The 22852-nt window shown below is 43.3% G+C and overlaps 1 protein-coding gene across 1 annotated transcript in view; it reads right to left on the bottom strand.

Annotated features, from left to right (window-relative positions):
- Nucleotides 1-10484, bottom strand: part of LOC306752988 (activin receptor type-2A-like) — a gene marked incomplete at both ends in the record, with an annotated part of 34591 nt that extends 24107 nt beyond the window's left edge. Inside the window, one exon of the mRNA XM_079236820.1 lies at nucleotides 10430-10484. Coding sequence (XP_079092946.1) covers nucleotides 10430-10484 — 55 coding nt within the window. The remainder of the gene's footprint in view (nucleotides 1-10429) is intronic.
- Between the last annotated feature and the right edge of the window lie 12368 nt (nucleotides 10485-22852).

Genomic DNA, 22852 nt, shown 5'->3' with positions numbered 1-22852 from the left:
TTATGTATTTTAAGCCTCACTAATTGCTTATTTTCCACCAGATTGGGTTGACATTTGTGCTGAACATCCAAGAAGCTCTGAAGAAAGTGTACAGCATGTAATCAAATAACATCTTTACAATGTAGATGCTGTGTCGTATTAATATAGTTATATTACATCTAGAAGTTATTGGTCCTGCATTAATAAAAATGTAATGCTAAAAAGAAAAGAAAAACACAGTATATTTTCCCCAAGGATGATTCTATTTTTTATATTATTTTCCTTGAACTTTTTTTTTAAGTATTCATATTTATTGCAGATATATCATAAAAGTTATATTATTCTTTAGGATGTTGCAAGGTCCCCTAAATTGGAATGAAGTTAATAATTCAAATGATATAAATATTACTCGATACTAATCTTTCCCAAAACAATACTTTCCTTTGAAGAACACACTCTTATTAAATTCACTTTTTTTTAAAATACTTTTGTTTGTTTTTTTGGTGTCAAATGAAACTTGAGTATTATAACACGAGTATTGACAGTAACACAAGAGGCAGCGCACCGACGAGGAGAAGAAACACGACACTGGACGTCTGGTGAAAGTAATAAATTCATGAGTTTGAACTCGGGTCTCATTTTATAAAACTATGACCCGACAGCCATCCAGCCTCCACACGTTTGAACCATTTACGCCCAATCAATGGCTGTTTAAGCAATTTCTCCTGCTTACGAGACAGGAAGTAGCTTCTCAAACACAAGACTTCCAGAGACAAAAAAATCCCATCGCAGAGGTGCATGCTGGGTGGGAAATGACCACCAAACCACCTGCCAAACGTTGGGAGAAATGTCAACTTAAGTCCCTTTGGCAGGTGGCCAACCGACGCCCGGGGGTTTTGTTCTCTCCTCCAAAACCAAAGCCGGCTGCTGAAACAGATAAAAGTGTCTGATTAATTTAGGAATCCTCGAGCTGTTTTGAAACCACGCTTCAGCCTCGCCGCTTTACATAAACGTAAACTTGGCTTATCTCCACATCCAGTTCACGCCTCAATGATTCCTTCAACCTATACCGTGTTTACTTCCTTTATCTTCCTGCAAGTCAAGACTCCAGCTGATCCCTTGGCTGGAAACCACAGCAGTAGGTGTTCTGCTCCAAAGATTCATTAATAAAGAGCGATGGCACAGGTGAGTTTATTACCGCTCCATAATTGCATCACAGTGTGACATTTCAGACTCAAGAACTGTCCATCAGGCATGTTTTCTTTTGCCAGACGACTAATATCTAATTTCCTCTGTGTGACTGGTCACCGGGGCGCTCGGCCTCATAATGAAAAGGCGTTTTGGCGGGCCGGGCCTGCACTCGGCACCGCATGCAGCGAAGTAGGTAAACAACTCATTCATCAGGGCTTTTCTTTGTGTGTGTGTGTGTGTGTGTGTGTGTGTGGGGGGATTGTTCGCTATGATGGAATTTGTTCTCAGGATCAACTCGTCATCTGCGCCCAGGAGGAGTTGAACTAGATGTAAAGTGATGTATGGTTGTTCGTGGGCGTTAGCTTGTGTGGAAATACGCGTGGGGTTTTTTCAAAAGAAAGGAGAAGTTCGGCCGAGGTCAGGGGTCAACGGTGACGTCTGCAGAGCCGGCCTCTCGGCTTTCCAGCAATACGTGTTGTTCCTCCCGGTGCAAGCCGACACTCCTCCCCCACACGACTGACTCAGGACGACTAAAAGCAGCCGCAGCGTGTGTGAATAACCGCATACTTTCTAAAGGAATCTTCTAATCATAGCGCCGTTAACACCTTAGCACCAACGCTATAAAAGTAGTGATAATGTAATGTTCTGCACCAACAGTCGAGTTTAGACGGTGTGTGTGTGTGTGTGTATGAGACATTCAACATGGCTTTGGGGTGACGTTTTGTAAGCTGTCAGGCCCGGATCTGTCCACAGCACTGATCAAATCAAGCGCTCCTCCTTTAAAAAGGTGGCTTTTAATACACATACATGCACTGGCGTGGTTTTAAGTGATGCTACATGAGCCTGTCTGTAGTTTCCCTGCAGGACGGGCCAACAGATAACAGTGTTGGAGGACCGGCGCGATCAGAACTAGCATCCTGACGGCACGTCAACAACCGCGGGTTAGAAAAGCATCCCATAACTTGCCTTTGGGGCGGCTCCTGGCTGTTTGTACACCATTTACAGCTGCTCCCCCATCACAGGGACCACTGGGAACGGGGTTACCACCATCTTTGAGTACGTTATATAAGAAGTTAGACCTGCTGCTTAATCAGGGTTTCTGCTTCACCGCCCTGAAGTATCTGATGGTAATGATTATAAAATGATTACAGGAGATGTGGGGGAAATAACACGAGTACAGACGTGTTTTCTTTCTTTGGATGAAATGCTGTGTTTAAGAGGTAAATGTGTCAAAGCGGTGTCGTTGCATTATGTCCCTACTTTCTCCAGCAGGAGTGTTGATCACGTTGTGAATGAACAGAGGGGTAACGGCGTACAGACGCTCACAGCCAGACACCTTCTTTTTTTTATTACAGGAGACGGTAATTTCACAGAGTGGCCAGAGCTGCATTAACGCTCAATCAGATGGTGTCGTGACATGGCAGAGCCGGGCGGGTTGGCTCGGGTGAGCCGGTCACAAAGACTGCAGTCTTTCCATGGCCGGGAGGAGGGACATGGCGAGGAGGGAGGGAGGCAGGGGGGCATTAAAAACCACAGCACTCAGCAACTGAATCCAATCCCTTTAATCCCCGCTGGTATGCCCGAGCGACAAACGCCCATTGGTCTCCGCCTCAATTAGCATCGAAGGGGCCGGTTGCCGGACAGGTCAGGAGAGCGCCGAGCGGCTCGCCGTGAACCCGGTCGGTCGCCCACTGCATTCCTCACATTCTCTACAGGACGGAGCAATTTAAAACCCCTCGTTATCTCTCGCCGGACACCGTAGAAGGATCTGCAAAATCCCCCCGACCCCCTCAAAGCCCATCTGTGCTTGATTTGTTTGGGTTTATTTGAAGGGTGCGTTAAGTGCCACTTGGGCTTCAAACTGAACCGTGTATCGAGTTGGCCGAGATATTGTAAAATCACAAAGCCTGCAGCGTTTATATAAAACAAGCAATCAATAAGTGAAGAATGGGAAGGGGGATATATATATATATATATATATATATATATTTATTCTCACTGTCGGTGGAGATTGGTCCTTAGTGAATTCAGTCCAGTAAAGAGATTTCCCATAATCCTCTGCTCTAAAGCTATTCAGGGTGCTTCAAGCACCCACAGGGTTCACACACATTCTGACCAATGGATTTCCATGACTTTTCCATGACTTTAAACCAAATTTCCATGAGCAAACATCATCGTCATCGAACTGTTTGTCATACTGGGAGCCGTAAACTGGTCCCTGTATGACCAGGGTTCATTCACATTATGACCAATGCATTTCCATGACAAACATTTAGTGAAATCTGGGTGTAAACAATAAAAAGTGAGTAAATGTAGTATTTAAACTAACAATGAGAACACAAAGCATACAGTAAACCTTAATGACACAAATGAATGAGACAATAGTTTGATTAAAAGAATAAACATTTATATAGATGCCTGTATGTATGCCTGCTTATATTTTGAGTCTTTCTTTTAAAAGCATATTCATTATTTCAAACTCAGCGTAAATGAACGACATGAACACATGAATATAACACATTTACATGACTTTTACAACACTTTTAGGATTCTTATTTTTTTTCCCAGGCCTGGAAATAACCATTTTAAAATTCCATGACCTTGACCCATCACAAGGCAACACAGACTCACAATAAAACCTTTAAAAAAACATTTAGACACGTCGTCCGCCGTTCAATTACGTTCCCTGTTTGCGCTCGCCGGCTCCACGTTTGTACAAGACGAACCAATAAACGGCGGGACTCAATAAATGCCCCTCTTTCATCGGACGACCCTGACTCCGGCCTCATCTTTATATTTAGTGTAAACTAATGACACACACTGGTCACGCGGCGCCTCACAGCCAAAATATAACACCAACACTCGTGTATTTTTAATTGTAGATTATATTACAGGTGCAGAGAATACCCGCAATATATCTGCAGGGTTCATGGTCGTGTTTATCAAAACCATCGGTGGCTCTAATGAGCTTTCAAACCGCTCTTTACCGTCAGTACTTCTCAACCAACCAAGAGTTCCAGACTGAACAAATCTCCTCTTTACCTCACGGGCAATTCGGAGAAAGGCTGCGAGTGAGTTCCCAGCGTCAAAAGACTTATTCAAGGCCAAAAAAAAGCAATGCTACGAGCTCGTTCCAATTACTGGAAACGGTTTATTTGTGTCGATGACAGGACGATAAATGTCGCACCAAAGACGCGTTGATGTTTTTTGCAGTTCATTTGGCTGCTCCATGCATCCTAAACGACATCAGATAGTGACACAAAGTGGCGGCAACAATACCGGCCGGATAACAAACCCACAATATCGGGAGCGAGCAGGGCTCCCCCTCGCCCGCGACACCATTACCCTTTAGTGGTTTTGGTGATAAGAGGTTAGCGCGACCTTCATGACAGTGAGGAATCTTGGCAAGAGACGGACGAAGAGGAGGAGGAGGAGGAGGAAGGGGGGAGCGTAAAGCAGGCGAAGACCCTTGAGAGAGCCTGAAACAAGAGCACGATGAATGTACAGCTCGCAGTTTTTAATCAAGGATCAAAGCAGGGCCTCTCCGTCTAGACTGAAACTCTCCAAGCACATAAAGGCAACATCTGCAGGACGCATTAATTACAGGACCGTTCTGGACCGTTCTCCGGGGTACCGACACATCGAGTGGTCTAGACGAAGATGAAATAGTCCCGCACATATTAATGGTTTTATCCAAAAAGCTATTAGAGTCCATCTATAACTCGAGGCTCCGATAGCTTAAGTTAATGACCGAATATCTCAAAGAATAAAGGCGACACACTAAAAAGGTGACGTTGGGTTTTTCTTCCCCGTCGTTTGTTTTAATTTGACTCGGTGATGGTTACAGGGGCCATTCATCGACTTCACATTATTGAGGTGCGCTCGGGCCGCATTTGCATTTGGGGCTTTTAGCTTGATGCTCTTATTCGCCGAGACTTTCAATGAGCCGAGCGGGAACGCTCTGAACCGAGCGCCTGCAGCGGATGTCGAACATGTGACCTTCAGGTGGCCGGGTGGACCCGCTGACCCGCACGATGAATCTGGAGCTTGAAGAAATAATATATATATTCATTCACGCCCACTGGATCCACAACAAACAAGACTACGACTCCAACTCCAACGGGTTATGATCTGGAAGTAATGGAGTCTGCTTATCATGTGATTAATTACTATGGCTACAGAACAGTCAGGAGCCTCCACTTCCTGAGAGCTGATCAAACATGCGTGTTATTTTAGTCACTGCCGTTATAAAAAGATCCAGAGCCAAATAACACCTTTCATTTGCGCCGACCTGCTCGGGAGTATCCTACACTCATTTCTTTAGATGATTTCCTCTCTACTTCCTCTCTGTGGTGCTCCTGTCCTGCGTGGCGTCACTCAGAACCACGACACTCAAAGCAGGTCGAGACAAATCGCTGCAGCAGAACCAAATCCCCTTCGATAGCGATTACGGCGTCTCAATGAGTCTTAATTGTAGTGAAAGTTTAGATAGTCATCTGTGTGTTTTAGGAGGCCTGAGGCCTTTGAAACCTGTTCATGCATCATTGTAAAGGTTTAAAGGTCACCTGCCAGGCCTTTCACACACACTAAACACGATCAATCAAGTGACTGGAAGGGGATTTATTTCCAATGTAGCTCAGAGACCAAAGAAAAGGCGGCAACGCGTAAACAAACAGAGAAATAGGGATCGTGAGTGAACTTTCCAAAAGGTCGCCTGCGCGCCCGTTTCATTTACTTTCATTAACGGCGGTCCCGTGCAACGTAATGGGGATTAAGTTGACTGCAGCTGATGAAAATGTACAAGTTCACCACAACCTCCGTTTGCAGAGAAAGCTTTGGCTCACAGCTGGGATCGATGGCGAACTCCAAAGTCCTTCTTTTAGAGATTATTATTGACTTCCACCGTATAAAAAGAGCAACTGCCATATAAATAAACACGTATCGATAAAGTTCATCTTCCACTGCATGAATGCAACAACAAAAAACATGGTGCTTGTAGCGTGCACTGAGCACAAAACACCTGGCCAGTCTAAATTTAGGAGGGTCATAACTCCCCCTGCTCAGATCTGGTCACCGTTTTATTTTACCTCTCTGAACATGAACTAGTGCCGCCCTTTGTTTTTATGATGTTAAAGCACAGGATGATGCACGGCCCTGGAAGCACGCAGCCGGACTAGTTGGGCCCCGATGGGGAAACAAGGCTACATCTGGCCTTAACAAATACACCTGTGCTTTTGGAGCCTAATGCATAATGCAAGAGAACATATTAGAAATAGATAGGGGGGGGAAAATGGGACAGGAAACACCCAAAACACTGCAGCAGAAGGGCGCTTTAGTCACAGGCCGAGTGGTTTTCAACGTACCGACCAACTTCATACCGTGTGTGCATTAAATAACTGTTTTTATTTCATTTAGGCCACATTTACGACTGGTTTTACGCTTATATTTACATGTTGTAGAGAAAAACAGCAGCCTTGAGGGCGCCACAAACAAATAAAAGCTCTTTTCAGTATCTTAAGCTTCACAACGAGGTTCTCCACTCTCTGATTTAACTATTGGAAGAGTAAATAATCAGCTCAGCCAAGAGTAAACATTAGTGTTTAGTCAACTATCAGGACAGTTTGTCTCCATTCAAGTTTTTAAACTTAAAGCAGGGTGGTGTTTCAAGGTTTTTTACATTTACACACACAAAGACACCTTCTATGTGTTTGAATGAAGAACCATGTTGCATTTGAAGTGCACTCAAACAGTTAATTGACCAATTTAAACAAAACATATGAATCAATTCTTCCAAAGTCGAGCACAGATATCATGTGTGTGGAAACAATAAAGCAATCTCGTGAAACCAATCCGATAATGAGTCGCATGCGGGAGTAAAAAGGTCTCGTAATCTCTTTCGATCCTCGACAGAAAGGTCAGAGGTCACCGGTAAAACACAGAGCCAAGAGACAGCCGGCGTCTTGCTCAAAGGCACTGCAGCAGCTGGCAGGGAAGTCAACCAATTCGCCCAGTTAATGCAAGATGTCTCCAGTTCAGTGGGACAGAGTTCAGAACGAGATGAAACTAAATCATCAGATCTGTTGTGCTGCTGAGGATTTATAAAAAAACAAAAACAGAGCAGCTTCATCCTCTCCATATTGATGTAACCGTATACTGGTGAGCAGGAGGATCAATGTCTGTGTGAAACTGCTGCAGTGGGCAGAAAAAGAGGCCGAATGTGAAGACAAAGCACGAGACTCGACCGATCCATCCATCAGTCTCGGTGGCGGACGCTCGCAGAAACGTAAACAGCACTTTCCCCCCAAATTACCATGAACACGGCGTGCACTTTTACACCGGGGCGCGACCTCCAGAGAGCGTGCCGACTGCTGGAGTGGCATGTCGGAGGAAGAGGAGGAACGGGCCACGGTCTTGTTGCTTCAACTTAAACCCATTTATACTCGTTAACTTATTAGGAGAAAATGAGGCGGTCACAGGGTCAAACGGTCACGGCTCTTATCAACCACAGCAAATAAACACAAGATAATGGCCGCTCGTAGTGGGCGTAATTGACCGTGGCATTGATATGATTGAATGTTATTATTTGATGCATGTGTGTGACACCAAATGAGAAGAAAAAACACAGAGACCACGGCCCTCATTTCAAGCACATGACACGGGTTCAACATCCGTTCCATGGAAGCAAAAACTAGTTTTTAAACGTACATTTACTCTCCCGTCACGTCAACACTTTGTCCGGCGACCTTGACCCGGCGTGTGTTACAGTGGCGTTTACACATGCCAGCGCGGATCAAAACACCGGGCAGCTGCTGGATGCAACCTTAAACCAGGTCAAACTTCACATCTACGCCGGCTCTTTGTGCACGCAGACACGCTCCGGTCCAAGAATAATAACGTTTTACAAAAGCAAGGCGTGTCTGGTTTCAAAACTCAACTTTGAACATTCATAAATATCCAGAAACCGTGTAAGAGGGAATCCTATGAACTGCATTTAGCGTTTATACAATCAATTTATCGGTGACATGTGTGTGAAAGCTGGTTAATAATTAGCAAAAATACAGAATAATTTCATATTTATGGTCGTAAGTCGCATTTAAATACAACCCCAATAACAAAACATCTATTTCCCCAATGTTTGTAGGGTGATGATGTCATAAAATATGGCGGTGGATATTCAACACTTCATTTGATAACTTAAATAGAAGTTTGAAATGTAAAGAAATTACATTGGGGACAGCCTTAGCTGCAAGAAACGATCAGTGATTAATCTGCCAATTACCTGATTGTCTGGTCTGTAAAATAACAATAAAACTGCACGTTGTGTCCAAACAACAGTGCAAAATGCAAAAGTATTTCATTTCCTATGCTATAAAACGAACTAAGACGAGAAACCTGAAGAGGCTGAAACCAGCAAACTATTTGGCATTTTTGGCTTCAAACGACATCATTTCTGTTTCATATCATTGGAAACAGAGCACCCACTTATTGCTCTCAACGAGCCACTTCATCTCATCACTTCCTGTCTGAAGAAATGTCCACGACCAACACTAGAATTGAACTTGAACAGCAAAAAAAAAAAGGTCCTCTGCATTCGTCGGCCTTTGAATAAAAAATTCTCTGCGTTCTCTAGAATATTCTGGCATGTCGCAATAGGCCTCATCAAACAAACCCCCTCTGGGCTCAGCGCCCCGCCATTATCCGAGGGTTCTTGGCGTCGTCTTGAACCGTGCCGACTCAACTTGGATTTCATAGAAGATTACTATTCCACCTCAAGTAGGAACCATTCATTTACCCACTTCAGACGGTAATGAGCGAGTGGAATAATCATCTGCTGCGCTGTGCAAGAAAAGGCATCACCTGGCTTACACTCCAACCAATCCCAACCATTACCGTAATTCAGCCGCCTTTTCACTTCCACTCAAACACACCCAGGGACTCGCCGTAAAAAGGACAATTCCACCGCGGCTGGAGATTTTATTTGACTTTTTCTTAAGTGTTAAGTGGAACTGCTTTCATATGAACGCTGAATGTTTTAGAAGCAATTTACTTCAAAGCAATACAGAAAACACATTTAGTTAAGTTGCACAAATGCAAATAAGAGGCAGTAAGGCTGTAAATTCTGAGAGACAAAAACCTGCCTCCAGGTCTGATTTAATTCAATGTGTACAATGTGTGTTTTTTTAGGTTCTGCCTCCTGTCAATCATCAAGTATTGCAGTTATAGAAATAAACAGTCGTTAAACGCGTAGGTTTAACATTCGTCACCTTCCAGTCCTGTGATGAATAAACATCGCAGCAAATTCAGGTATTCCGACACTTCTCAGTTTCCCACTTGCATTTAGACTCTGCTGACCCAGAAGAGGAGCCTGCCTGGTCCACCATGCTGGTGTTATGTGAGGAGAGGCCTCTCATTGGGGGACACCGGTCCAGGGACATCAAACGCTTCATCGCTTGAACACAACAAGAGTTATTTCTGTTTAGATGGCATTTTTAAGACGATATCTAGCTTTAAACGGCTCCTGGCGTGAAGGAGGCCGTCCACGTCACACAAGAACACGCCTATGCGTGAAGAGAAGCAGTCCTGGGTCGTCCCTTTTCAGCTTATTATCACCTGACTGACCCCGCTGACATTCATTATGCATCCACCCCCTGGGAAACGAGGACACATGGAGAATGTTCTCCCGCATGACGCCTGGAAATTACTCTGCTGCGAAGAGGTTTGACAATTTCAAATGTAATAATAAACATCAAAATACCTGACTGTGCTGTAAAACATAAAAAGGTTATGCCTGATCTACCTGTCGAGCTAGTTCTCCATAACCTTTAGGGCTGTATTAGGTATGACAGGGGAGATAAAAGCTTTAAAGAGCCTTTTGAAGGCAGATTTTCTATTAATATTTAGCTCCATACCAGCCCAATCTGACGTCAGAATTGACTTTTCTGCAAGTTTGTAGGCAACAGCAAGGATACAAACTCATAATGGAAATAAGCTTGTACTGGTACGTCCCACAAGGCGCCCCTCAAGGACCCCTTGTGGTCCCCATGCCCCATCTTGGACTCCAACATGCACAGTGCATCTTTAAAAACGTGGAGGATGCAAAGGAAGAGTGGTGTTTCCCCTCCTTTTTTTGTGTTGCATTGCCCTGCATGCTCCTCAGATAACAATAAGCATCACACAGATGATAATAAACTATGCACACACACACACACACACACACACACACACACACACACACACACACACACACACACACACACACCTGAAGAGCAGGAGATGAGGAAAACGGCGAAGGCCAGTTTGGTGGCGTCTCCCATTTTCCATCCGAATCTGATCCTCTGACTAGAAAGAGAATACCAAAAAACAAAAAGCCAAAAAATAATCTCACATTCAAGAGTCAAATGAAATGTCTTGCTGTCTCTGCAAAAAAGACATCTTTAAAAACGTCAACATGGAAAAAGCCAAAATATCCCAGGTGAATGAAGCGAGCCTTTCTAGTCGTCCCCCCAAAAAAACAACAGAAGGGAGGAAGAGGAGGGGGTGAAGAGGGAGGGAGGGATGGTTGGAGGTATTTCCAGGTTTAGAGAGGCAATGGAGGGCGACTTGTTGGCGTTCACGCCGGGGCTGTCATGAACATGTCCGCGGCGGTGTTACGAACGGACCAGCGGGGCGGAGAGCCGAGCCACAGCCGGGCAGGGCGCACATCCATCGGACTGGAAATCAAGCGCACTCCGCTCTCAAACTTCTCTCCCCGACGGAGCTCCGGTTTTTTAAAAACGTTGCATTTATATATATTTTAAAAAAAAAGATCCCACCGCGGGGAAGAAAAACAACGTTCAAAGCGGGGTATTGTTTTTGTTTTTTTAATATCCGTGTGGAAGCTCGACAGTCCTCTCGCTCTCCCGTCCGCTCCAACGGGGAAACAGCCGATTACGAAGCTCCAAAGTGGGCCAAACAACCTTCTCCCCCGTGGAAATGACCCGAGTGGACGAGTGGAACCGGTGTCATAAGTGAGCAATAACCCGGGAAGATGCCGTTAATCCGTGCAGCGAATGCGGCGACCGAGTTTAGGACGAGCTGCTTTTCCCCCCCGAAGTCCGTCTCCTCCTCGCCTCCTCTGGTCGGGACGAATTTCAAGATGGCGTCACTGCTCCCCTACGTCGAGGACCCCCAACGGTTAGGCGAAGCTTCCGGTGATGCCTTTCAAAATAAGATGTCAAATGGAGCGTGCGTTTACTGATTTTAAATTGTTTACGTTTTATAAATAAGAACAACAATACCTTTGTTTTGCCATATTACATTTTGACTCTATTTGAGACTTGTTATCAAGGCTTACTACAGTTCATATATATTTGTTGTTGTTTGCTGCGTTAGTTCATTTAATTTAATATTATTCTATTCTATTTTTTATATATATTCTGCATTTTTCTTATTTGTCTATTCTATTTTTTTAATGTATATATTCTGCATTTGTATATATATATATATATATATATATATATATATATATATATATATATATATATGTATAGCTGTATGTATATATGTATCTATAAATGAATTAATATAAAAAAGTCCCCTTGTCTGATTAATAAAGTATCTATCTATCTATCTATCTATCTATCTATCTATCTATATATATATACATATATATATATATATATATATATATGTATATATATATACATATATATATATATGTATATATATATGTATATACATATATATATACATATATATATATATATATACATACATATATATATATATATATATGTTTATATATATATAGAATGTCACAGACAATAATAATAATAATAATAATAATAATAATAATAATACTTAATAATGGTAAGGTGCTCCTCCGTTATTTTACTGTACAGTATAGTTATATTGTTGTTTATAATGGGTGCTTTGCAGCAAATTATGGGGTCTCCCTGACATAACACTAACAAGTGCTAGGAATTTTATTTTTACATGGAATTATGGGCTTTTCATTTATTAGGCTATGCTTTACCACCCAAAAACATCTAGTTTTTGTTGAGCATACTCAATGTTGCCAATTTTAGTTGACCATTATTTTGAAGCCACAATCATTCACTTCCGGCGTCATTTCATACAACTTGAGGAAACAGCTTTACGAGCTGTGGATTGTTTTTATTCGGGAGGGCTGCTCGTTTTGTGCTCTGGCGTGTGCTGTTGCAAGGAAAGAGGGGCGGTCGATCCTTCAGCAATAACACAAAACAATGTTAACCATGTAGGCTACTGTTATCACAAATATTTGCAAATACAATGCTATTGCAGGCTACAATTGGTGTGTATGTGTACATATATCATGTATTATTAGTAGTATGTATTATTATTAAACATGTATGTATTTTTCTATCCAAAATATAGAGCAAACATAAAGAAAAACTATGTAGGAGACCATAATCAGCACCCACAGACACTAACAGTGATGTTTCATGAGTTTTTTTAGACCATACAATATATGTTCTATCAATAATCAATTGCATGTTCATAATATGTTCCTGCCGCTCTAAGTAGGTCAACACATTGCACCTCCGTATAGCCTGGTGCTGCAGTATGTGCTACTACACGGACACATATCAGGTTTCAACATGGGTTGGGTGCTCAGTAATAAATGCTGAGAATGCCATGAAGTACAGATATAGGCTTGGCCCACTCCCAAATCTGCAAGACACTAATCTCTCTAATAGCCTGGAGCAGATCTCCAACCATAAGCGCTGCTAAACGATTAGGAGGTCAAAGGTCTCGGGGGATTTCTCTGCCAAGCTGGAAGCTGAGTCACCTGTCCTATATCGGTGCGTTGGCTTTCGTCTTCGGCAAAACACACGGGCCTGGACGTGGCTTAATGGTTGGAGCTCGATGGCACTAACACGTAATTCAACTTTCATCACAAATGAACTCACTCTCTTTCTTTCTCTGGAAAAGTGCATGTACTGCTTGTCTTTGTCCCGGAAACAAGGGAGAAGTTTGTCATTACTCACTGAAAAATATTACAACATGCATCCAAAAAGCACCTGATACTACATCAAGACAAAGTATGTGATTTGATTATGCTTCATTGTTGGATTTCTGTGTCCTGCGTCACAAATTATTAACTCCCCCGACCTCAGGAGTTCAGGGTGAACCCTGCGTGAACCTTCGCATGTTCGCCACACAGGATTTGTACCACGACATGAGCACGATATCGGTAATCGATACGGAAGATAATACTGGAGCGTCTGTGTCGGAAGCCGAGCGCCGAGAGAAGATTTATTACTCCTGAAGGAGGAAACTATCAATAAACACTATGAATCAGGATCACAGATATCAAAGATATTATAATACAACATATCATCAGATATTTTTGCTATTTCTGAGGTTTATGGTGGACTTTTCTGGTTTCAATCACTTTATGGTCATTTTAACTGCAATAAAAATACATTTTAAAATACTTGTTTATTCTGTCTGTATATATAATAGTGCTATTGTGGATTATTTCTACTGTTTATTTATTACTTATTTCGTATTTTAACACTATGTCTGCTGTAATCCTGCAATTTCCCCACTGCAGGACTAATAAAAGATGATCTTATCTTATCTTTAATAATACTACAATCCAACATGAAGATCATTTTCTTTTCAGTTTGATTCATTTTATAGAGCTGCAAAACATACTGAATTATTCTTTATTATCCAACATGGTCCCAAGATGTACAAAACAACAAAGTATTCCTCTTCACGTAGCTCATCACGTGACCCATCAAATATTTCCACCAAACTTAAAGGAAGTCGGCTGCCCCGTCTTCTGCCCGTTAATCTGCCTCTGGACTCTGGTGTGCAGCATGAATGCTCCGTGTCAGCACGTAAGGATGACACTGTTGTAATCATCCAACCTAAATTAAACATGAGCTTAATTCCAGGACCATCTTATAGCTCGGCACGCTGTCAGCTAAGCACACACGCTTCTCCCTTCCTCTGGCTGAGCCTCCATGACGGGTTTGCACGCCGTCATTCAGCTGCTAGTCTCTTCCTGAGTTTGCTCAAGGTCACTGAAGCCGCACCAGCTGCAGAGACGCAGGTGAATTACAGAGGGAGAGTTTCCCTACTGTATGTTTGAGGTCTCATTCAACCGCGCTTTGGATGAATGGTCGTGGGAAGCCTTCAGCCTGAATTCAAGAAAACATAAGTATCATACTGTATTTTGTGAATGTCAGTGTGTGGAAACATATATACGTGTTCATGCGTAGCTCATGTACATGTATATATAAGATAAGATAAGATAATCCTTTGTTAGGCCCAGTGGGGAAGTTGCAGGATTACAGCAGCAAGAGATCGTAGTAAAATAAGAAACAAGTAATAATAAAACAGTAAAAATAATCCATAATAGCACTATTATATGTACAGACAGAATAAACAAGTATTTTAAAAAAAGTATTTATACTGCACCAGTTAAAGTGGTTAAAGTGACCAAAAAACTACATATAAAACATGAAACGTGACCAAATATGTTGCAATAAAAGGCAATGTTTTTTATTTTAATTCAATTATACATACAAGTAAGCGATACAATGTATAAAAATGCAGTATATAATGGAAAAAATAGAATAGACAAATAAGAAAAATGCAGAATATATATCTCAAAAATAGAATATTAAATTGAATTCACTAACAAAGCAAAACAAAAAAATGGCTACATGAAAACACTGATAATCTGAACTTCACCTTGATAAGAAGCTTCATATGGAGTCAAAATTGCTGCCAAATGCTGTTTATGGTCTTCCATATAGTTTTTTTTTTGCAATAAAACTGTCCAGTGTGTGTCAAAGGGAAAGGATACCGCCTCAATACCTTTATTACATAGTAGGTTTTAATACATTGTGGTCTGTGGAGCCCCATAATGAGGATGTAAAGTCAGTGTGGACACACAAGGGTAAAAGTAACAATGAAGAGAGAAGATGTCGTATTATCTGCAGAGAATCCTGTTTACATTCCTCCTGATTCCTCAGAAGATGCTCTACACAGGAATGAACTGCTGTTGTTGTTTTGTCATGTTTTTTCTCCTGCTGCATAACAGGACTGGGCTACAACTGCATGTTGTTGTGCAACGCTGTGATGAAGAATGACAACATGAAGCTTGAACCTATATGCACTGCAACTGTCCCATGCATGTGCAGTCTATGTGCGGGGAGAGAGAGAACACATAAAACACAAAATGATTCATACTAGTAACGATTGCAACAGCATTGCTCCTCTCAGATGAACCAAAGTCTGCGTGATCTGACATTCACACCCTCTCCACGCCGTGATTGGCCAGCTGTGCCGATGTGAGAAAGGAGCCGGGGTTTGAAGTTCTCTCTCTTTCTCGCTTCTTTTTTTTCCTTCTCATTCTTGGCAGAACTATTCCTGTCACTTTCAGTGTGAACGCGCTACGAAGGCCTCTCAGAAGAGACGGCCGGCTTTGACTCAGTCCAGGTATATCAACCGCTTCGTTTCTATCGTTTCTCCACACGCATTCCTTAACAAAGCTCGCTGTGTAAAAAGGTAAACAGACATCGGTGAGCATTGAGCCACGACAAAGAGATGACTTGCATCATGTGGAGAACAAAAATGGGGTTGTGTGGCGCGTCCGTCTGTCTTCCTTTGAGTGGGAAAGACCTACAGTTCACCCTGGAGATTTACCGTCCAGCTAATCCCATTACTCAACTATCAGATGCCAAATCCCCTCTAATGGCATTACACGTGCCAGAATTACGTATGATGATGCTTGCTAATGAGAGCTCAGCAGATATACCTTACTGGAACCAGTGGCCCCTGCGTTTCAGAGTAGCCCCGTGGCTCTGCGGCTTAATGGACTCAGTATTGAGTGTCGGGGGAAGTCAAATTTATCGACAAAGTGCTTTTAACAAAAAGCAGGTTGCTTGCAAAGTGCATTGCAGAGCAACAAAGGATGTAAATACATCTAAAGCTGCGACGTCTAAACGTTTAGAGTCAAGGGTAGAGACGGCGAGTGCTGGTAACGCGTGGGCGTGCGACAGAGAGAGCAGCCGGGACAACGCCAAGGACGAGTGGACACTTTGAGACGCCAGCATGAATGATGGATGGATGGATGGGAGGATGGAAGGAAGGATGAGAGGATGGAGGTTCCCATACAAACTGAAATCAGGCTGCCGCAGCATTCAGAAAGGTCATCTTCAAAAGGTGACAAGTCCACGGAAAGATAACAAGTTTTTAGAGATATATACACGTTAGTTAATGTTGGAGGTAAAAACATGTTTTATTTGTCTGACCTTTAGTGGCTTATATTCTTTCCTGGATGTAGACATGTACTCCATGGACAGGACTGGAGTCCTCCCATTCAGTACCAAGACCACGAAGGTCCAACAGTGATTTTGGGTGATGAGGTGGTTCTGTGCTGCCTTCCCAAAGAGGTGGAATCCTTTCTTTATGGACCTGGCTTCGTTCACACGTTGAAACAGGAAAAGGTCTTTTGATGGAAGCACACAGTTTTTGTCCATCCTCTTCCCTGATGACAACCTGAAATATGGCACTGAACTTCCCTTCATGGATATATTCCCCCAGTTTTCGTGCGGACGCTAAATGCACTCATCTTCCGAAATTAACGAGCTGTTTTGCAAGCACAGATATACTGCAGAGAAAATATGCGGCCGAGCGCGAGAGCAGAAATAGAATCAAAGTCACTTGAAAGAGGCAGAACATTTCCTACAGTGTGCATTCAACCAGGCAGCGGTCCAATATTGAACCAGCAGCCTCCTTCTGGGCCAAATCAGCTCGAATCCTTTCTGAGATTCCTCAGCATCAATTTAAAACTCAGCAAGAGAGCAATTCTCCATCGCTGCGTGAGCGTCACATTGGAGGGCCCTTTGTCCAATTTAAAACTTGGGATTAGAAACAATAGCATCAGCAGGTAGTGCAGCGGGCCGGCGTCGGCTCTGTCTACATATCGGGTCTCCAGCTCAAATCAAAGCCGCTCCTTTTGCTCTTAAAGTGCCCAGGAAAGTGATTTATACGCCTGCTTTGGGCTTGTCGCGATGCCACTCAGAGCAATTTATCTTGTCTTGGCTCTGGCTCTCTGTAGCCGGAGCCAGCCAACCTCCCCCTCCCTCCGTTCCTGTTGTTTCAGCATGAATGATCTTTTCCATTGACAGCTTTGTTCATCCCTGCAGGCAGATCTGCACCTGTAACCAAAGCCCGGTGGATACCGGCCTAATTACCGCTCTCATCTGGCACCCAGCTGCCTTCCTTGTCCTTGCACGAACCTGTGCAGCAAACCACAGAAGAGGGAGGCGTTAGCGAGTTAAGAATGAGCCTTCAAGCACCCGCATGGCTGCTAAACCACGTACCTCCAAAGCAGCACATGTAACGCTGAGAGGGAGGTGTTTTTGAGGATTCAAGGTCAGGAGGCGTCATGGAATCAGAGAAAAAACACACTAAATCTACAGTTACATCGTCAGTCGTTGCTGACAGTTCACGCTTATGTCACAGAGGCAGGTATCACTGTCCTCGTAATCCCCCCGCATGCCTGCTGAGGTCCGCAACAGCTACTGTTTTTACACCCAGACGCGCTGGAGCTGTCAGCGGCCGAGCCTCGAAAACATCAGGGGGTGGGATGAAAGGTCGGCGGGTTCAAAGCAGTGGAAAGAGGTGGCACTGGTTGAATACCAGTATGAGCAGAGATGGGCAGTACTTCTATTACTTGTATTTGAAATACGTATTTAAATTATTTTTGAGTATTTTGTCATTTATATTTGATAGGGCCGATAAAAAATTGAACGTAATTTGTAAGGAAATACTTTAGAGTGGAGTAATTCTGTATTTAAAATACTCAAAATACTTTCTGCACGAGTTCAGTCTTCAAATCTTCAAGTTAATCAGATTGTCTGTCAAGGTAAATATTTTATCTGAGTGTGACAGATGTCAACTAGCTTGATGTATAATGTATGTCTGGCTACATAGCCTATTGTAGCTAGCTAGATAGTCAAGCTAGCGATCTAACATGCTAATGACGCTATGAGGCATGTGTGTGCGGGGGTTGCTGGAATACAAGTAAACAATATTTCCTCCACTGCAGGGAGAACTTTGTATCATGGAGAACGGGTTGAACCACAGCAGGATGACGCACACTGCAGAGACGCACATTGTGTCGTATAAACTCCACGAAGGACACACTTGTTGTGCGGCATCAAACGCGCTTCATTCTTCCTGCTCAGAGCTCAATGTACAAAGGCACTCAATAATAAATGGGGCTTGATTTTATGACATGCTAATTCAACTCACTATATAAGATTCATATATTAATTCAATTGTTCTAAATGTAAATAAGGTAATTTTGTGGATGTTTTTAAATGTACACATATACACTCAATGTATAAAGGCCCCGGCACCGCAGCATTTATATGTAAATCTTGACCTTTGCCAGGCTGTAAGAAGAATGCTATACATCTCCTTTCTCTTTCCTGCGGTCCCACTATCAGCGGGTTTGCTGTCAGATATGCAGATTTTCCTCCCGGATTATGTTTCTGTGAAGTTATTTCAAGTCGCCGAGCAGCAGGTGGCTCGCTTCTGAGCTCTGATCAGGCGTTCAGAAGAGGGAGTCTGATGTATTAAGGATGAGTTTAGGATCAGTAGCGGCAGAACGCTGTTGAGCTGAACTACCTCTCCTGAAATGTGGCTTCTTCTCCTCTTTTATTTTCCTCTCTGGAGGGTGTGACGCGGCGCTGACAGCTCTAAATTTAATACGCGGCGGCCCAGAAATACGCATCGGCATGACCAGGCTAGTTTGAAAATAACACGGCGTTGGAGCTGAGGCGGCTCATGCTCCGAGCATGACGTGACTCTTATGCAATCGCACAATGAGACCGGGGTATTTGGGGAGTGAAACTCAACACCCCCCCCAAACCCTTATGGACGAGCCGCTGCCAACTTTTAGGGTGGCAACTGGCCGCCGTCCATCTCCAAAACGAGACCGGTTGCTTTTGGGAGTGAAATCCAGGATTGATTGAAGTGGAACTTAATGGAATCCACTTCTACTTCTACTTCATGAATTAGAAGAGAAAAAAGTCTTCCAGACGCCGAATTTATAAGTGTACCACTTCATTAAAACTACTTCAGATTTCATAAGCACATTGCTTAACTTTTTTTTTTAATCATAATCACAACCGAGAGGCAGCAGCACAATTAAAAGAGTGATTTTAATGATTTAGCTGTAAAAGTAAAGGTTATTCTTTCTTCCAGTGGTTACAAAGGCCCTCAAGTTAGCTGATTCATTTGTATTTGACTGAATCACATTAAAGTGAGCTGTGTTTGACTGAAATCCCATGATTATAGTTTATAATAAGGTGTATATTGTATATAGAAGGTCACTCTAAACTGAATGTGTCTTATAGTCACAGCGGCAGAGCGTCTTTCTATCTCAAGTAGGAAGTATTTCCTTTTGCAAGGACGTAGAAGTGAGACAAATCACAGAGAGCTTCTACAGCACAGTGTCCTAATGTGTGTGTGTGTGTGTGTGTGTGTGTGTGTGTGTGTGTGTGTGTGTGTGTGTGTGTGTGTGTGTGTGTGTGTGTGTGTGTTGCAGGGAGTTGGCCCTCAGTCTGTACTTCACATCCACTTGTCAGGAGAAGCGCATGTACCCGACCAAAAGTGGATGAATTGCTGCTTCCTGTTTGTCTCCAATCAGACCGTGCGAAGGTCTAGTCAAAGTGTCGTCGCCGGCTTAATCCCTGCTGTGTGTGTGTGTGTGTGTGTGTGTGTGTGTGTGTGTGTGTGTGTGTGTGTGTGGTTCACAGATAATAGGTCTGGCCTTTCTGAACAGTGTGACAGCCCTCAACAGCTGTATGAGGCTCTGCCAAGGATCTCACTCTTTCCTGGCAGTGATGAAATGTAAACTTTGTCTTTTTTTTTTGCTCACTTTCTCTCTCTCTCTCTCTCTCTCTCTCTCTCTCTCTCTCTCTCTCTCTCTCTCTGTTGTCTGCCTCACTCTTTCTCTTCCTCATTCTTTCTCTCCCTCGTTAGAACATTGCTGTTATCGCGCAGCAGATGGCTGCGCTCTGCCACCCCCACTCCCACAATGCACTGGGACTCAATGTGGGAGTTGAACACAGGCGATAACGTGGCCTCTGTATCCACATACACATAACCTGCACTACTATATATACAGCACATTTACATACCGCTGCTCAGTGCGCTGGATCGTAAGAAAAACATCGACTCCGCACTGTTTTGTTTTTGAGTCCAAAGTTCAATTTATGTTTCACAACACTCACAAATAGATGTTTGCATGCTCAGAATATTAGTAACAAGCTTTGTTGTGGATACACACATAAATGACATGATATTAAATCTAAACCCTGTAAATCTTCTCCACAGTCTTCATCATCCTGTGCTCTTATTACTGCTTTATGCATTCCTGAGGTTTTCGAGGCAATATGTGATTTATGAAAGACACATTGTTGCCTCGGAGCGGTCCATTAAATATGATTTGGGGCACAGCTGCATCATGTGTCCATTGCCCCGCTCCTTTTAGACATTGCTGCATACACCTGTGTATCCTCTGCTTGAGCTGCATTAACACCCAGCTTCCTCCTTAGAGTTCACCCGGTCCAGCTCAGAATCAGAATCAGAGCCATGTATGTTTTCACATGCAAGGAATTTGTCCTGGCGGGAGGTGCATGGCATCTAACATTGAACAATAAACAGAGTGCAATAAATGGGTGCACGGAATGTAAGTGTTATGTGAAAGTGACAAGTGTATTTAAATGTCCAGCTTCATGTGTACTTGTGTGTGAACATCCAGCGTGCCGCTCGTGGTCGGGGTCGGCCGAACAGCTGTGCCGAGGCGCTCGTTAACGACCTGCAGGCTGGGCCAGGTGTGAGTTCCTGCCTCCAGGTTAACGCGTCCACCTGCTTCCACCTGCTTTTTACATTACATTACCTGCTTCCACTGCTTCCTCGCTCGCCCTTTCCCTTGAGGAGAGCCGGCTCGTCGCTCAATCACGACGCCGGAGGTTTCGACTCTCGGGGACAGAAAATGCAAGCAAAAGAAATTCCGAACATTCTCTTGATTGAGCTTCTAAAGTACAAGAGCATTTCTTTGTCATTATCAACTTTTGTCCTTTGACTGCAGGACATTGTTGACTTGAAAGGGCTGCGTGTGCTTTGTGAGTCTGCAGCTTCGTGAAGGATTTTCTTGTGCTTCACCTTGTTTTGGAACCAAACTCCTCGCTTGGCATTTTCCTGTCTGAGGGCAGGAGGTGAAGGGAGGGATGGAGGGAGGGAGGGAGGGTTCTCGGTCCAGAGACGGTGACATCAGCAGTGCCTTTGGCGCCACTTATCTCCCCAGGATCTCCCAGCTGCCCTGGCATTTCCTGAACCGGGCCACACACTATCAAGCTGAAAACATTCAACCTTTTAAGGAGATTTTTTGTGTTCAGCTTGTTCTTTTTTTCCAGGAACAAGAAAAATAAACAGATACGATACTGAGTCACGCACGCCAACATCACGCCCTAGAAAGTTCCTGTTTTCAGCTGAGGACCTTAAGGTGTGCTTGTTTTGGACACCAACAGATCTGGTTTTCAGAGAGTTATTCATCAAACATTTCCACTGGCTGCATGTTGCTCTGGCTGAGTGGAAGCTTATCTCACCTGTCAGCTTGAATCAAAAACACCTCCATGTGTGTTGCTTGTTGTGACCACCGTGCATCTGTATCCTCTGTTTAGCAGGTTTGACGAGATTCAATGAACCCGTACTTTGCTTAAATCCTGAGAGTATAACGATATATTTTAAAATGCTCCACCAGATATGTCAAGCAAAGGAGGACTAGATCATTAAGATATGATATATTAGCTGGCAAACTTGTATCTGTTCCTCTTCAATAGCGTTTGTGTCTTTTTGTGATCTACTAAAATGCTAAGTTAAGATCTAATGGTACCTTTCGCCTCAAACTACTGATGGAAATGATCCCCGTTGTTCAAAGAGACGTTCCCATCTCCAAGACGTTTCGCAGCAGTGGAGCGTCACACTGCATTTCCTTCTCGGAGAAGACAGATGAGCGTTCTTCCCACGACCGGAACAGGTGATTAATCATAAGAAAAAACATAAACACAGGTATTTTACAGCGTCTGAACAGACTTCCGACGCTGTCGTTGGAAATGCATTTCAATTAAAACAGCAAGCGCGTCTTGAATGATGAGATCAGACGACGTGAAATTCATATTTTTGGTGAGATCAGTCCTCCAACTTTAGACTCTTCTGAGGACGTGTTGTGGTTCTTCCTCTGGTTCTCCAACAGGAACCTCCAGGGGGAACCGGCCCTGTTTGGATGTTAGCTTCAGTGTTTCAGAGATCCACGTTCCCTCAGAATCGAGCGAGGCGGACCCGGCAGGGAGGGATGGATGTGTGAGACAATTTGTCTCTATAGAAGTTTTGTTTGCGAGGAGAATTTAATAGTGACACATAAACTCATGTTTGTCTCTCGTTCACTCTTGTTTACTTCCCTCGGCTTGTTTACCGTCACACACGCTGACACTTTAAATGCTTATTTTGAATCGACCAAATTATGATTAATGAAGCGCCTGAGCCTTCGGCGCTTTAATACGGTTTAAGAAACGTTTTTTTTTTTTGGAAAATAGGCTCACAGAAATAATGACACTTAAACTCT

This window comes from Taurulus bubalis, assembly GCF_910589615.1.
Source record: "Taurulus bubalis genome assembly, chromosome: 21".
Taxonomy (NCBI): domain Eukaryota; kingdom Metazoa; phylum Chordata; class Actinopteri; order Perciformes; family Cottidae; genus Taurulus; species Taurulus bubalis.
This window is presented reverse-complemented; position numbering and strand designations above follow the sequence as displayed.